Here is a 17,280-nt window from a genome sequence, read left to right as displayed (position 1 = left end):
CCTAAGTGTTCAAGTGAAATGAAATGATCAATAACACTATGTAACACAAATTTTGTTCCTGGAGAGTATGTGTTATTTCTTAATTGCTTATGTTGTAAAAGTGCAGAAAATGGCCATTATTCCCTTCAAACTTTGCACATTTTCATTTACATAAGGTCTGAATAAAACAACATATGAATCAAGATTTACATGTATTTATACCAAATTTATACTAAAATGTTTAGAAGTGAGTAGATTTTCGAGGTTTGCGACTGTAATGTAAATCACTTTCACGGATCAGCCCAAAGTATAGTCTCCCATCATGTTTTCGTTATACGCTCCCACGTCACAAAAGCAAAGTTTGTAGAATAAAACAGGTCTCTTCCATTTACTTTAGGCATAAGCAGTTGGGAAATAACACTTTCTGTCCAGAAACAAGAAAAAGTGAACATTTTGTTACATAGTGTAATATCTCCTAAAATATATACATTTCACCAATATCTGTAAAACTTCATCTTGGAATGAAAAAATCGCTTTCAGCTTGTTTTCGTATTGTTTATGAACAAACACTCGCTTCTAGATACCTTGTTTAATGACTGCATGTAATAGCTGAAATCCCTCATTCACAGACAAAAGTTGTTTTCCACTTTACATCCGTACACAAAACATACTTTTAACTCATAGCTTGTCAGACATGACTTAACTAGTTTCCTCCAATACAGTATCCTCAACTGAAATCACTTCTGGAGAGCACTAATTTTTATTCAGTTGGTTGATTTAGTATTTTCTTAGAAAAAATCCTTTATAGTTACGTAACATGTTTGTATTACCTGAGACTGCTCTTTCGGTACTTTATATACGGCTTAAAATTCTAGTGGTGTGTTTATTCTGTTTAAAGAAATACCAGTAAGGTATTTCTTCTATTTAAAAACACTAGTAAGATGTTTATTTTGTTTAAAAGAATACTAATAAGATGTTTATTAAGTGCTAAAAGTAGTGTCTAGATAACTTGCCAGGTAACAGTTCTTGCACGTTGGGAAGTTATTACAGCCAAGTAAATAGCTGTATTTTTGAAACAACTCCTATTGTGGAGATAAATGATCACAATGGAAACAAATCTGCACTGTACCGATGCTTTATAAAAAATTAATCTAAGTTACGACATTGCAGAGTAAAGTTTGGATTATTATGTATTATTTTTATTGTCATTTTCATAGTAGAAATTGTTGTGCTTGTACATACAAAAAATTACTAATAATATATTTTGAGAAGAACATTCATATTTCAAATCCTCGAGAATGTTATTAAAACATAAACTGATATTTATTACATCTCTGGGAGAGATAATAGGTTTGTTTTTAATGTAAACAAACAAAACAGACATATAAAATCTTATCATTGATTAAAATCAATAAAAAAATGACACTGCCAATATTAAAAATATCGGTTTTTTTAGTCACTTGAATTGGAGTTCAGCTGAAAACTGGCATGAATAAATAAATAAAAATGAAGACGACTCTAAGAAATGTCTAAAAGTCAAAACACTGAAAACTCTTGCGCATTCAGGTTGGGCGTAGGTTTCAGTTTCGTTTTGTTAACAATGAGTTTGATTAGCGTAGGGCCAAGAACTGAAACCAGTATCTCAACACATGGTTAAAGAAACTGGTATAAACACACGTACATCCTTCAAAACTTCCCATTTATGTTATATTTCTCTACATTCCTACGATTAAATAATTGAAATGCAGCAGCTACTGAGGATCCCTCTCTGTTTTTATCAGCGGCATATTGACTCATACAATGGCTCTGTGATATGTCGAAAATCACCTATATGAAAGATATGCAGGAGCAAAAATTGTTGGGATAATATAAGTGTCAAAGCCCAGTTCACTTAACGATAACAAATTAATGTGTTTCTTCCCTTACTTTTCTATGATTAATTGATCGAATAGCTGAATATGCGATAATTAACACTGATCCAAATGATTGAGTCACTGGCACAGTGGTACCCCACTGGATCTTTGTTTGTTGTTAATCTACACTATGGACTATCTGTGCTATGCCCACTTCAGTATCAGAACCCAGTTTTTTAGCGTTATGACTCTTGAGACTTATCGCTGTGCCATTGGAAATTCTGTCAATTGAAAAGCAAAACTACTAATTTAGTACTACCTTACTAATTGACTGGTCCAGTCGTAGATATACATATGTGATGCCTCACTTCACTAAGTATTGATCAAAATTACTGTATTTTCGTAGCGTCATCTAAAGCATAAAATTAGAAACACTGTAAATATAGCTCACAAAATGTTAACAGTACATTGTTTCAAAATTATTATTACGGATAACTTGACATAACTGACAGACGAGTAAGGGCAGTCATGTTTGTAGATGTTATGTGTGGCAAGAAAACAATATAAAAACATACAAATGTAAAACATTGTTAGTTGACACATTTTACTGTTTCAAATAAATCTTGCTTAAATTAGTCACTAGAGGTATGTTTTCCTTTCCCAAAGTTTTAATTTTTGACATCTCATAATATTTTTCTTCAATATACATAATTACTCGAAATTCGGCTTATCAATTCATTCCGGAATTTTTAGTGTTTAAGTTAGACAACACCACCCCTAATTGTGTTTTTAATGTTTAATTTTTAATGTTTCAGTCAGACAACATCATCTCTAATTATGTTTTTATTGTTTAATGTATCAGTTAGACAATACCATCCTTGATTATGTTTTTGGCGCAGTTTTCATGGTAACACTATTTTTCACGTGCAAACAAAAACAAGTACATTTTTTTCCACAAACATAATTTTGTTTTTTCAAGCTTTCAGTTATCCTGTTGTGTATTTCAAGGGTTACAATTTCAGCGTGACGTATTGTATAAGTTGTTTAACGTTTATAAACCTGTGTTATAATGGGTACAAGTATCGCTTTAGCAACAATGAATATCTACTTGTAGTGTTTGAAATAGCAACTGTCACTGTGTAGACATCTTTTCGAAGCTGGTCAAACACGATTTTAATTAATTAAACTTGACATAAGACAATGATATTAGGTCTTTTATATTTTAAACGTTATATTCTCTTGATGACAAAACCCACTTGAAATAAAATGTATCTCAGAACGCCTGGTATAGGTATTCACACTTTTAACTTGAAGATGAACTAGAACGGTCGAAACGTTGTTCTCTGTTTATCAATAAACGTGTTAATACCCACACTGAGCTGCATTCTCCATTCAATCCCTTAGGAATTTTCCCGAAACCGAAAAGTGTATAATGATGTTTCTTACAGGTGGCCAGGTGGGTAATGGCGTTCCACTCGTAATCTGAGGGTTGCGAGTTCGAATCCCTGTCACACCAAACACTCGTCCTTTCAGTCGTGGGGGCGTTAATATGTGACGGTCAATTCCACTATTCGTTGGTAAAAGAGTAGCCAAAGAGTTGGCGGTGGGTGGTGATAACTAGCTGCCTTCTCTCTAGTCTTACACTGGTAAATTAGGGACGGCTAGTGCAGGTAGCCCTTGTGTAGCTTTGCGCGAAGTTAAAAAACAAACAAACAGAAAGACATAAATGAACTACACCATGATAAAGCCACAACAGGTTTCCAATCCACGGGGAATTTAGGGCTAAACTACTGTGTTGTGATAACTAGTATGACATTCTTCACTAAATGTCGGTTTAGATTCCAGAAACTTTGTACTTTGCTAATTAGATTCTACATCGAGAAGTTTTCCTGAATTAGTAACTAATTTTCAGAGGTGAAGTGTAGTAGTGTATATTTAACATTTACTTACGTATATACAGTAATTAATGGCAATAATTACGGAAACACAAAAGTGATATAAAAAAGGAAACCAAAAACAAAAAGTAACTGTTTTTAGATGGAGAATTTATTAATGGTACAAAAACATTATCAAAGAAAATAAAAACTTAAAAGTGAATACGATTTACAATACACTTCTATTGTGCATGGGAGCCTCTGTGTTTTATAGACAATTACACCTTTTAATGCTTCAATACAGTTTATCAACCTACGATTATAAAATATTGTTTCAATTGACTTATATAGGGTAGGTCTGTCACACTGCATATTTCAGTCAAGTTCTTTGGTTTATGTTTCATTTGCACAGTTTCGATATATTTTATAAAGATTAAAGAGTTTTATATATGGATTTTGTAGAAGTCGCAGCCATATTTGCGAATGTTCTATAGGCCTCTTTACCATAAATATATAATTCTACCAATACTATAAGTGCTTGGAAGATGAATTCCCCACCTAATGAGTCGCGTTCTTTAAGAAAAGTTATGACGGATTAGATCCAGCTTGTACCTGTCACCAGTTAGGTGTCATTAATTCTGTGTAGCTTACAACTACTGTTTAGGTGAGTTTCAACCACAAATTCACAGTTTGTATTGCAAAGTATCTATGACACCGTTTTTCCATTATAATATTGAACAAAGACGAATCAAACTGACGACATAATTGCTTGCAATGAGGTGAAGAAAGTGTAATTAATAAAAAATTACCATAGAAACCTTGGTCAGATTTCAGAAAATCAATCAGTATACAGTTAGTTGAACTTACGAGTCATTACATTTTTTGGTCTTTCGGAAAACGTTTTCGTCCTGAAAAGTCGTTTTTAATTTTTACCAGAAGATTTGGTGTTCACAATGATAAGCAAAATCCCTACGTGAACCAAAAGTGCCAAATGATTAAAAATGATTAAAAAGTATGATTAAAAAATCCTTAAAAGTGATTATTCAAAACTACCGTGTGTCATGGCATTAAAACATAATTTTATCGCATCTCATACTGAAATGCTTAAAAAATAACAACAACAGAATACTCAATTATCTACATGAAATGTATGCCAAAGATGCTGACTGAATGCAACTGTTTTCTTTAACGTGATAAACATTTTTCACGTAGATCATTCAATGAAGGATCTAATAAAAGGGGAACAAACGAGCCAGTAAAAAAACTATACTTCTCAAACAATGATGTATAAAATCAATAACATACAAGATATTTATAAAATTCTTTGAAATTCGAGTTGCCGAATATATTGGCTGTAAATGATATGTTGACCATATTCAGGTATGACATCATTAAACTACATTTATAAATACATTTCTACAGTAAAAAAACATGTAGATTTTAAAACTTTTTATCATTCACTCTACACACTTTCCCTCATAATTAATCGATATCAAATTTATAAGGGTGTTCCACTCTAATCTTAGGATGATACCTGCACGAATATCTGCTCTACAACGAAATGATGACATTTGTTGCTCGAAGACATTCAAATCTGAGTCTGCAGAAAGGTTAATATATCCAAACATGAACATGATAAACTCAGATTCATAAAAGTAAAATGTTCTACATGAGTTTTATCGTTGTGTCTTTTATTTATTTACATATCAAATATGTCATTCCTCCTTTTCTCTGGTTACATGCTATGCGCTGAATTTGTCTGTTTGTATTTCATTTCGAGGAAAAGGCATACGAGGGATATCCGGAAAAGCTTTCCTTAGTTTAGCAGTAAAAGATTATAGGTAAGGCAGTTAGCTCTCACCACTCACCGCCAACTCTTGGGTAACTCTTTGCTAGCGAATATCGGAATTTAAAGCATATTATAATGTCCCCACGGCTGAAAGGGCGAGCATGTTTAGTGGAACGGTAATTCGAACCCGCGACCCTCAAATTTCGAATCAAACGTCTTCAGCACCTGGTCATGCTGAGCTGCGCCGAATTTGAAAGTGAGCTTTTCATGTTGGAAACATAACTTGGAGTGTTAGTTATTAATTACGTTAATTATCAGTTGAGAGTTTACAGCATTTGCAGTTATTATGAAAAGAAAGGGAGAGAGAAAGAAAAGATTGGTCTGTCTTATTTGCATGAAATTATAGCCAACAGTGACAATACAGATAAGTCAAAAATAAACTGTTTATAATAATATGATTGTCACTTCTCAGATGTAGCAGCTACTGCAAAATATATTCGAAGAAAGACAGAGGACTTGACCCTAAGCCTTATTGCAGTTTCTCAATCTGAGGGTCGCGGGTTCGAATGCCCGTCACACCAAACATGCTCACCCTTTCAGCCGTGGTAATGTTGTAATGTGACGGTCTGTCCCACCATTCATTGATAAAAGAGTTATCCAAGCGTTCGCGGTGGGTGATGACGACTAGCCGCCTTCCCTCTATTCTTACATTGCTAAATTAAGGACGGCTACTGCAGATAGCCCTCGTGCAGCTTTGCGTGAAATTGAAAACAAACCAAACAAAACTCTTGTGTAAATTCACAAGAAAATTAGAAAAACAAACAATGCTACTGTTCATGGTGTAACTTTGACGTCTTAACCTACAGCAAAGTTGTTGATATAATCTATACACGACTTCACAATTAATAACACTTGTGGAAAGTTTCGGTTTCCTACATAGACTACTTCTATTATTGACAATCCTAATTTTCCGCACTCGATTTAACCCTGTGTTAGTCTTTTGTAAAAATTTCCCTTTATTAACCAATAAATTAAAACAATGTATATTAATATTTGTTTCTTATTTACCACCTAAACTAATTATAACAATTTCTGATAAATTGTTCTTGTAGAGTGCTCATGATGACAATTAGTTGAATGGACTACCTGTTTTAGACTAACGGGTGCAAGAATTTAACACAAACTAACCGAATACTGAAACAATCGATAACAACAAACACGTAGATGCTTTCATCCCTCGGCGTGAATGTTTGTAACATGTTTGGGGTCCGTAAAGAACCCGTAAGACTAAAGCAGGAATTAAGTCTCTTCCATAAAGCACCTACATAAACATGAAGTCCTGACACAATTTTTCTAATAGAGTATCCTTAACCAGCCAAAACATCGAGTCTTACATGCCTGTCATATAGTGTTTCAGCTATCAGTGTATTTATATTAATACTACTACCATGATAACTGTGTGCATCGAGATCTATATCCTTGTGGGGATCTTGTTTGGGTACAGTCTTTGTGTACTATATGAGCAGATATGAATCATATTTTCTCTAATTAAGAAACTTCCTATACTCCCCCTCTCTCTAGTTGTTTGGATATATGCGTTTTGTATACCCGGGAGGGTCAGGTTCACTAGACCTCTTCCTTCTTCCCTTTCATTGTTAGGTGGACTGCTTGGTATATTTATAGTTAGTACTTGAAGGCCAGAGTGATAAGCATTACTTAGGCCCTTTCAGGGCAATGTCCATGTATATTGTTCTGTCAGATTATCTAAGTCTAGATCATAGGTGGACTGTTTTATTTTAGCACTTATTGTTATTAATGTTTGTTTTGTTGTTATTCGAATTTCGCACAAAGCTACTCGAGTACTATCTGTGTTAGCCGTCCCTATTTTAGCAGTGTAAGACTAGAGGGAAGGCAGCTAGTCATATTGTTATTAATACTATATATATATTTTTTTAAACTAGTTTTAGCTTAATGATCTAATGTATGGATTAATCGGGGAGAGGTGTTTAGGTCTCTCTTCATCATACATGCAATATCTGTCTAGTTCGCATAACAGCTCATTATTTCTCCAATTTTTATCGAAATATTTTATTGTACTATGTAGAAGTCTATCTGGTATTGTTTGTGTATTTGAGTATTTGTGCATGAACTTTGAATAAGTGGTTTTGGGTACTCTATATGCTGTTGTAATCAATGCATTTTGTAATGTTTGTAGTTTGACTTGCAGCTGTTTTATACTTACGTTAATCCATGCAGGAGCTGCATAGTCTATTACAGGTCTTATATATGTTTTTTTATATTTTAAGGATGTTTTCAGGTTTTGTTCCATGATTCTTTCCAGTTAGACTCCTAGCATAGTTTATTCGTCGCCAAATTTTAGTTTTTATGTTATTTACATGTTTTGTCCAGGTTAGTTTTGAATCGAAAGTTAATCCTAAAAGTTTTGCAGATGTAGCAGTTTGGAGAAGCTTTCCGTTCAAGTGGATCTGAGGTTGTACTTTTTGATTTTTTGTTGATTTTGGAAACATCACTCACTGTGTTAATTTTGATTCTGTATTTTTGGCAGTATTCACTTATTCTGTTAAGTTTTGGTTTTATGTTAGTGGCTGCTATTTCTGGTGTTGGGGCACTTTTCCAAATTGCTACATCATAAGCGAACTATGACGAGTATCCATGATTTGGGTCTTTAAGTGGCATATTATTCACATACATGATGAAGAGAACAGGACTTACCGCCCCTCCTTGAGGGACGCCAGCTTCTGGAGTGAAGAACTCCGAGAAAGTTCCCTCTACATTTATTCTACATTTTCAAAAAGTTAGATAACCAGCGAATAATTCCTCGCGGTAGTCCCATTTCGTACATACGGAACGGAAGACCGTTGTGCCATACAGTGTCAAATGCTTTCTCGATATCCAGAAATCAAGCAATAATGTATTCTTTTTTATTATAAAGCTATTTATTTTCGTTTCAGTTAACCTAATTAAATGATCTCTTGTTTGTCTAAAGTTTCTAAATTCGTTTTGTTCCCCTGGTAATTTTGAAGCAATTTCCAAAAATGTGAAGAGTCTATTACTTTTTATTTGTTCAAACACTTTACCTACACAGCTGGTCAGGCTGATTGATCAATAACTGTTTGGCTTATTGGCTGGTTTACCTTCTTTGTGGAACATTAATATATTGGCTTGCTTCCAAGAAACTGTATCCAGAGTATATGAATAAATTAAAGATAGCTGACAGGTGGTCAAATAATTTTGGAGTGCTTATTTTGAAAAGAATTGTTTGTAAGCCATCATTTCCTGGTGCTTTGTTTTTTGAATTGTTGATTGCTTGTTTGAGTTCAATAAGTGATTTTTTTTTTTGTGAGCAGTAGAGTATTATAGTCATATGTGTTATTAGTGTTGCTGTTAATAATATTGATTGGAAAATGTGGTTTGCATAATTCTGTTATTTGTTACATGATTGTTTACTTTGTTGTAGTAATAGTTGTTCATATCTAGGTCATTATGTGATTTTTAAATGTGTTTTGTTGTTAATGTCCGAAGGCTTCTGCTCGTTCTTTGTTGGTTTGTGTTAAGGTGTTGTTATATTCCAATGTTGGGTATTTTCTTGTCGTGGGTTCATTTGTGAATCTTTCTCGGTGTAACCAGAACTTTCTAGGGTCGGTTTATTCATTTAGTTGGGAGCGGAAGTTATCCCATTTTTGTTTTTTTAGCTGTTTAATTTCTGCTCTAATTTTATTTCTAATGTTTCCTATTCAAATCTTAAAACTATAGGATTTAAAGTGGCATAACAACCGTTGATTGGTTCGGCGATACTACTCAAAGTGTAAACTGTGAGCATGTGACTATACTCTGGTGCATTCATTTTCACATGACAAAGAGATGAAACTCCCATACAATTTGTTTTCTATATCCTTTTTCATCACTTTTTCCATAATTATTTATTTTCAGTATTGAACATATGTGTATATTATTTAGGGTTACGTGAAAAGCAAGCAGAAAAATAAAGTGTTTGCTTTGTTTAAATGTGATCTCTTGCATAGGTCCAACACTTACACATTCTACAGTCCTTTTCGTCCAGTTACATACACAACCTGTCATCTAAATCGAACAATTCATCGTGCTGTTGTAGGGCTAACTTACCTGCAAAACATGCGAGTTAAGAAAGTAACTGAGTGTTTGAGGTGCCCCACTAAGGGCAACAAAACTTAATAAAACATTAAGTTCAACTGTTCACAACTTCTTATGTTCAGCAAGTGGTGACGTATTTAAAGGGTTTGATTAGGTCCTCTAAGCATCCAATATAATCTAAACAATTACGAGGATGATATAGTTTGTTGAAGGATTGGTCAGAAGCGTTCTGATATTGGCATATATCTTCAACAAATAAACTCGTATCTTAAGTGTTACTAGTTCACGACTTCGTCTATTCTATAAGATGTTAAAGACAGTCTTAAACATAACTGTGTTTATAGGACTAGTAAATTAGTTGAACGAATTATTCCTGTACGTACAAAATGTTTTCTAATGAAATTTTTACTTTAGTCTGAACTGATTAGACCAAGTAAATATTTAAAATAAAATTTACATACACTGTAAACATAAATGGTACAGAATTTCAAGGTTAGATGTATACGCTAGCTGAAAATAGGTTTAATATTTGTTATCACTGTTCTTACCAGAGCTTGCACGTGAGTGATAACACTGATAAATCCTTCAAAAAATGATAAGTATATGAGAAAATAACACCTTGGACAACACATATCTATAGGACACATTCATATCCATATGGTATTTGCACGACAAACCGGATGTTATCACACGTATATATTTCATCGGATAATCATTTTTCCATTTTGTGTTGTTGGTTCATGAATAGTGAGATCTCGATAGTCATTGGTCCACAATGAAGACCACAGTAAAAGGTAAGTTACATACTGACCATTTAGTAATTCTAAGATATCAATCATAAACAACTTCATTAGAATTACGTTCTGCATTTCATAGGCCACTTAAGTATGAATAATAAAGTTAAACAGAAATTTAAACTACATGCTCTGACTCACACTTGAACTTAATGTTAGGTTTGCTTGTTGTTAAGTCCAAAGCTACAGCATGGGCTATATGTATTCTGCCCATCACTGCTATTGAACTTGATCTCATAATGTCAAGTTAGAAAGCATTTAATAGTCCTAACACGTCTAATTTTTTGTTTCATTTTCTTAATTTCAAAATACTTTGTTTATTCTTGTAGGGATCCTTATCTTCGCCATTGTTATAAGTAGTTGTGTTCTAGACACAGCAGCATATGTCCATCACTTGAATCCCCGTAGTCACCATAGGGCATTATTAAAATCAGCTTCCAAATACGCTCAGCATAATGAACACATTGCCAATGGAATCATCACTGGAGGACTCACTATTGCTGGATTATACGCGTTGTTGAAGAGAATACCTGGTGTTGGGGATTTCCTGTTGAAAATTGGATTGTTATTTAAAGCTAGCACAGGACAGGTAGGGCAATTGTATCATGTATCATATAAAAAGCTGCAATGACTATTTTTCATAACAATTATTCTCATCTTTATAATTATACATGTAGATGTGGGACATTACACGCAAACATTATTTTCAAAATGTATCAATTGGAGATCACGATAAGATGACGTATTGATGTATTTATAACAAACCGAAGAAAACATGTTTGATAAAAACATTTAATTAAATTAACTGATAGATAAATATGATGATATTTATATAATATATCAGAATAAATGAATACCATTGTTGAATACGTGTATGTTATGCATTGTTTTGCGGGTATGGCTTGTCATACCAATGGATGAGAGGGAAAACGAGTAATTTTATCACACATCAAGTTTTAAATAGTGTTAACCTTGGATATTAAGCATTTAGAAAATGTGAAACATATCATTCACAAACGGAAAACTTTAATGGTTACTTTCGTGATGACGAGAAACCCATTTCAAGTGAAAATGTATCTTTAAACGATTGGGGTATCAAAATTACTTTCATTAAGTATTTAGAAAATGTAAAACATTATTCACGAACGGAAAATCTTACTGAATATTTTCATTAAAAAATGTGAAGCATATCATTCACGAAAGAAAACTTTAATGGCTACTTTCAGTAAGCATTTAGAAAACGTGAAACATATCATTCACAAACGGAAAACTTTAATGGCTACTTCTAAAATGAGAGTTTTCTCCCGCTTAAAGCTTCCTTTAGTTTCGCAGAGCACACGTTAGGGTGAAGCGTCAGAAGTATGTTTGTTTGTTTTTGAAATCCGCGCAAAGCTACACGAGGGCTATCTGCGTTAGCCGTCCCTAATTTAGCAGTGTAAGACTAGAGGGAAGGCAGCTAGTCATCACCACCCACCGTCAAATATTTTACCAACAAATAATGGGATTGACCGTCACTTATAATGCCCCCATTCCCCATTATAAATGTTCTCAGAGTAAAGAGCATCCGTTGTTCCCATCGTATACCTGTATTAGAATGTGTGTGTCGTTATTTTTATTATAGCAAACCGATGAGAATTGAACCCATGATTTTAATGTTGTAAATCCGAAGACTTACCCCATCTAAAGCGAAATCCTTCACGAATATAATAAAATTAAAATATTTTTTACCGAATTTGTTACTCAAAACTGGATAACACATTCAAATAGAATTCATATAAAACTATTAATGACGTCACATACTTATTGAAATCTATGTGCATTTAACTTACTGCAGTATATTATATTAATTTATTCTTTAATAGTCATCACAGAATATTGTTAAGAAAATGGTAAAACTACTTAAGTGAAAACTAAAAAAAACACAAAAAAAAACAGAAAAATATTTGAATTTAAATTTACGTAAGTCATCGCTTGGCAGCGTTTGCAAAACAGATAAGAAAAATAAATTCAATCGAATCGACATCAAAAACATGGGAGATTGCAAGCCTACATGTATTTTTCAATGTATTTAAAGCACATTCACAACTTTAAACGCTTTGCGAAAGCTGTCTTTTACAGTTTGTACAACGTTAGTTAGTTATCACCATTAGATTCCATCTAGGAACATAGGGCCGCACTCGCTTGCGGATTCTTCAACAAGTATTTAAGTGAGTAGGTTGTTAGCCCACTGCACCGAGCCGTCCCTAATTTAGTAGTGTAAGACTAGAGGGAAGGCAGCTAGTCATCACCCCCCACCGCCACCTTTTGGGCTACTTTTTTTACCAACGAATAGTGGGATTGACCGTCACATTATAACGCCCCACGGCTGGGAGGGCGAGCATGTTTGGCGCGACGCGGGCGCGAACCCGCGACCCTCGGATTACGAGTCGCACGCCTTACGCGCTTGGCCATGCCAGGCCTTGTACAACGTAAATAGCAGTTATTACAAAACTAACAGAAATCGACGTATATCTAAGACTACGGCTTTAATAAGAGATTCCAAGCGACTCTGAAAACCCAAATCAAACCAAACTCCGTTTAAAATAAGTTATCTTGTCGACACTATTTCAAATACATTTTGCATTTTACTACTATACTGCAGAACTCCGTAGACCCTACCTTTTTAATTTTCAATAGACATAGATTTGTCATACGTGTGTATGTACATATACATACACTGCTGGCCAAAATCTTAAGGCCAATGAACATAAAGAAAAAATATGCATTTTGCGTTGTTAGACTTAACCACTTATTTGAGCAAAGCTTTGAAAGACCCTGAGGGATACGGAACGAGAATTTCAAGTGGTCGGCCCAAGAAAATTTCGCCGGCGTTGAGCAGAGGATTCGACGGGTTGTTCGGCAAGACACCAGCCGATCTTCGAACCACATTAAGGTCCTTATGGACGCAGAATGCAGCTCAAGAAGAATCAGACGGCATCCACGAGAGAAAGGCTTTAAAAACCGTAAACATCTTCGAAGGTCACACCTCTTTCCACACCACGAAACAGCTCGGTTACACTTTGCTGAGAAGCACCAAACATGGGACGTAGAAAGTGGACGAAGGTTTTGTTCTCCAATAAGAAAAAATTTAACCTGGATGGTCCAGATGGCTTCCAACGTTTCTGGCACGATAAGGATATCCCACCGGAGACTTTTTCTACACGACACAGTGGAGGAGGTTCCATCATGATCTGGGGTGCTTTCTCCTTCCATGGAACAATGGAGCTTCAGGTTATACAGGGCGTCAAACAGCAGTTAGGTACAATGGCATGTTGAAGAGAGCATCCTTGTTGACTGAAGGCCCTCGCTTGTGTGGAAATGACTGGATCTTTCAGCAAGACAACGCTGCAATCTACAATGCCCACAGGACAAAGGACTTTTTCATGGCGAATAACGTGATTCTTTAGGATCATCCAGCGTGTTCGCCCGATGAAAATGTTGGGGGGGGGATGACAAGGGAAGTCCATAAAAATGGTCGTCATTTCCAAACAGTAAATGATCTTCGTGAAGCCATCTTCACCACTTGGAATAACATTACAGCCAGCAAACGCTTATATCGACCATACCACAGCGAATGCTTGAAGTTATTCGCAATGACGGTCGTGCAACTCACTACTGAGACCTCTTGTTGGGCATTTCCTACCCTGTTTAGGACTTCTTTTTAGTATGGTCTTAAACTTTTGACCAGCTAGTATTTTGGTTAATTTCATAGTGTTTACATTTTCTCTATTAAAAATGTTAAAGTTTTCTATTTTTATTTTCCCTTTTCTTATTTTCATCTTTCGAAGCTCTACTCAAATAAGTGGTTGAGTCTGGTAACGCAAAATGCATATTTTTTCTTTATGATCATTGGCCTTAACATTTTGGCCAGCAGTGTATTACTACAATAGTCATTGAATCCACTGATTGTTATGCCTTTCCATTGTTGCAAAGAGAGATAAGTTAATTAATAGGATACTTCAAGTATACAAAGGTATACTTAAACAACTGTTAGCGGAATGGAATGACGTATTGTAAGACTGCCCTGTGTGACAACATCAATAAAGTAATTGAGGTCATGTTTCCATACACCTAAAATTTCAAATATTAAAGTGGTTCAAGAACAGCAGCTGAATATACAGTTACGACAGAAAGTGTTCGTTCCCCTGAGTCCCGAGCAGTTTTTTCTCATAACTTAAGTATCACGATTTGGTTAATAGAAGTATGATATTTTATAAATATTATACTAACACATCTACATAAATTTTTACTTAAATTAAATGACAAATAAACTTTATAAACAAATAACCAAAATTAGGAGGAGCAGAAAGTGTTCGTACATTTCAGAACGTGTGAAATAACTGTTATTCCCGTAAAAATGTTGTTTAGTTTGGCGAATAAACTACATTATACCATTCCAGAACTAGACACTGGGTTCATAATTATTGGAATTTAGCTGGTGAAACATTTACTTCCAGCAATTTAGCGCAATCTCCGTCATTATCTGCTTGGTCATCATGGCGAACAGGAAACTGTCCAGTGATTTAAAAAAAAACGAATTATTGTAAAATACAAGTCTCGTGTATCTCTTTCTGGTATTGCTATACAACTTAATGTGCCTAAATCTACTGTTTAAAGCATAATTGCCAAGTTTAAGCTTACAGGATCAACTGCTAACCTCCCTCGTTCCAGACGCCTCACCAAAATTCCAGAGAGAACCAAGAGAAAGGTTCTCAGAGAGGTTAGTAGAAACCCTCGTTTAATACGTAATTATATCCAAAAGCTGGTAAGGGAAAATGGTGTTGATGTAAGCACCTCTACAGTTACAACATGTTACACTCCTCTGGGTTCAAAGCATACTGTCCTCTGCCACAATAATGTTCGCTATATTTTCCGTAAGAAGGGGGGAACGAAATCTTCAAAAGAACACTGTCCATACAGTTAAACACGGAAGTGGCTCGATCATGCTTAGCATGGGTTTCTTTAGCTCTTCTGGTGTAGGCAGCCTTCACCGCGTCAAGGGAATCATGAAAAAAGAAGGGTACGTTGATATATTAGACACTTATATCAAGAATGATGCTCGGAACTTGCGACTTGAGCGTCGTTGGATCTTCCAGCACGACAATGACCCTAAGCACACATCAAATTATGTGCAATCCTGGTTGCAGAGAAACCATATAAGCGTTCTGGAGTGGCCATCGTAGTCACCCGATCTGAACCCAATTGAAAAAGTTTGGCATGAGTTGAAGACCAGGATTCATCAGCGTCATCCGAAAAACTTGCAAGAGTTGGAGGCCTTCTGTAAAGAAGAATGGAAGAAAATACCAATCGAGTACTGTCAAACGATCATGGAGGGCTATGAGGAGAGATTGCGCCAAGTAATTCACCTGAAAGGCTACACAACTGACCATTAAAGTAGATGCACGAACACTTTCTGCCCTTCCTATGTTTGGTTATTTGTTTATAAACAATTTATTTGTCATTCAATTTACATAAACATTTACGTAGATGTGTGTTAGTACAATATTTATAATATACTATACTTTCATTATCATTATCGTAATACTTTAAGTTATGAGTAAAAAACTACCCACGACTCAGGGGGTACGAACACTTTCTGTCGTAACTGTGCCTTTCCATGCTCACCGAATTGTACCAGACGGCAGACTGAAATACCACCATAGTGATAATATATCAATAAAACAGTACTTCCGAGTGGAGTAATCAAACGAGACTAAAGGTATTTAGTTAGCTTCCAAAAATCTTTCATTATATTCATTACTTTTGTTCACCTGTTTCTTGCAAAAAAATAATAATAAAGAATCGCACGAATTGACGTGTATTTGATCGATAAAATAAAAACCCGACCTTTGCCATGGGAACGTTAATTAAAGTTGTGATTTTTAAGTTTACTTTAGACTAAGGCTAAAACTGTACTTAAGCTTGCGTAGACAAATATATATGTATATTATAAATGCTCTATGTTTAACCTGGAGACACAAGTAGTAAACAAACCCACAATGACTTCGAATTTTTGGGACTTTGTTTGATGTTGTTTGTGCGTGTGTGTGATTTCAAATATAAATATCTGTTACGAGTTTGATTAATTTTAATTACACTAATCTGATCCTTATAATTAATTCTTTGCTATTAAAATAAAACATGCTATGGTTTTGGTTTTTAAAATGAAATTCGAAGTCTAATAGTTTAGTAAACTGTTACTCTGCAGATCCCGGTACCAGAGCTCGGAGAAGATCGTTACTTTGAGTACGAGATTAAAAATCACATGGTTGGCTTTCTGAAGTTTCGCATGAGAGCTAAGGTCCGTGACCCTGTTTTAGGTTTGGAGGGTCACGGGGAGGATAAAGCTGCCGACAAAGCCCTGGAGATGGCTATGCAGGACTTGATTAACAATCTCCTTCAATTAATAGTGGACGAGATAGATAACACAGAGCAAAAATAATGTATTATAAGACTACGAGATAAAAACATCGAATATAATACATTCTTTAACCCTTATGTCCATTTCATACACAAATAGTTATGTATTTTTAATGAAAAATATTTGAAACATGAAAGAATGTTTTTCACACTTTTCCTTTTTCATATCACTGGACGTAAAAAAACAAATAGAAACATACTGATAATTAATATCCTGCACTGGAAGAAATTAAAACAAATTAATAGAAACATACTGATAATTAATATCCTGCACTGGAAGAAATTAAAACAAATTAATAGAAACATACTGATAATTAATATCCTGCACTGGAAGAAATTAAAACAAATTAATAGAAACATACTGATAATTAATATCCTGCACTGGAAGAAATTAAAACAAA

The 17,280-nt window shown here is 34.7% G+C and overlaps 1 protein-coding gene across 1 annotated transcript; it reads left to right on the top strand.

Annotated features, from left to right (window-relative positions):
• The first annotated feature begins 10,266 nt into the window (after positions 1-10,266).
• LOC143250755 (uncharacterized) lies at positions 10,267-16,957 on the top strand. The gene is made up of 3 exons (XM_076501711.1): positions 10,267-10,420; positions 10,750-11,009; positions 16,668-16,957. The coding sequence occupies exons 1-3, from the start codon at positions 10,402-10,404 to the stop codon at positions 16,899-16,901; spliced, it is 513 nt and encodes a 170-aa protein (XP_076357826.1). The 5' UTR covers positions 10,267-10,401; the 3' UTR covers positions 16,902-16,957.
• Positions 16,958-17,280: the final 323 nt, after the last annotated feature.

This window comes from Tachypleus tridentatus, chromosome 5 (assembly GCF_004210375.1).
Source record: "Tachypleus tridentatus isolate NWPU-2018 chromosome 5, ASM421037v1, whole genome shotgun sequence".
NCBI lineage: Eukaryota > Metazoa > Arthropoda > Merostomata > Xiphosura > Limulidae > Tachypleus > Tachypleus tridentatus.
Note: the sequence above shows the minus strand (reverse complement) of the source record. Positions and strands in the feature narration are given on the sequence as shown.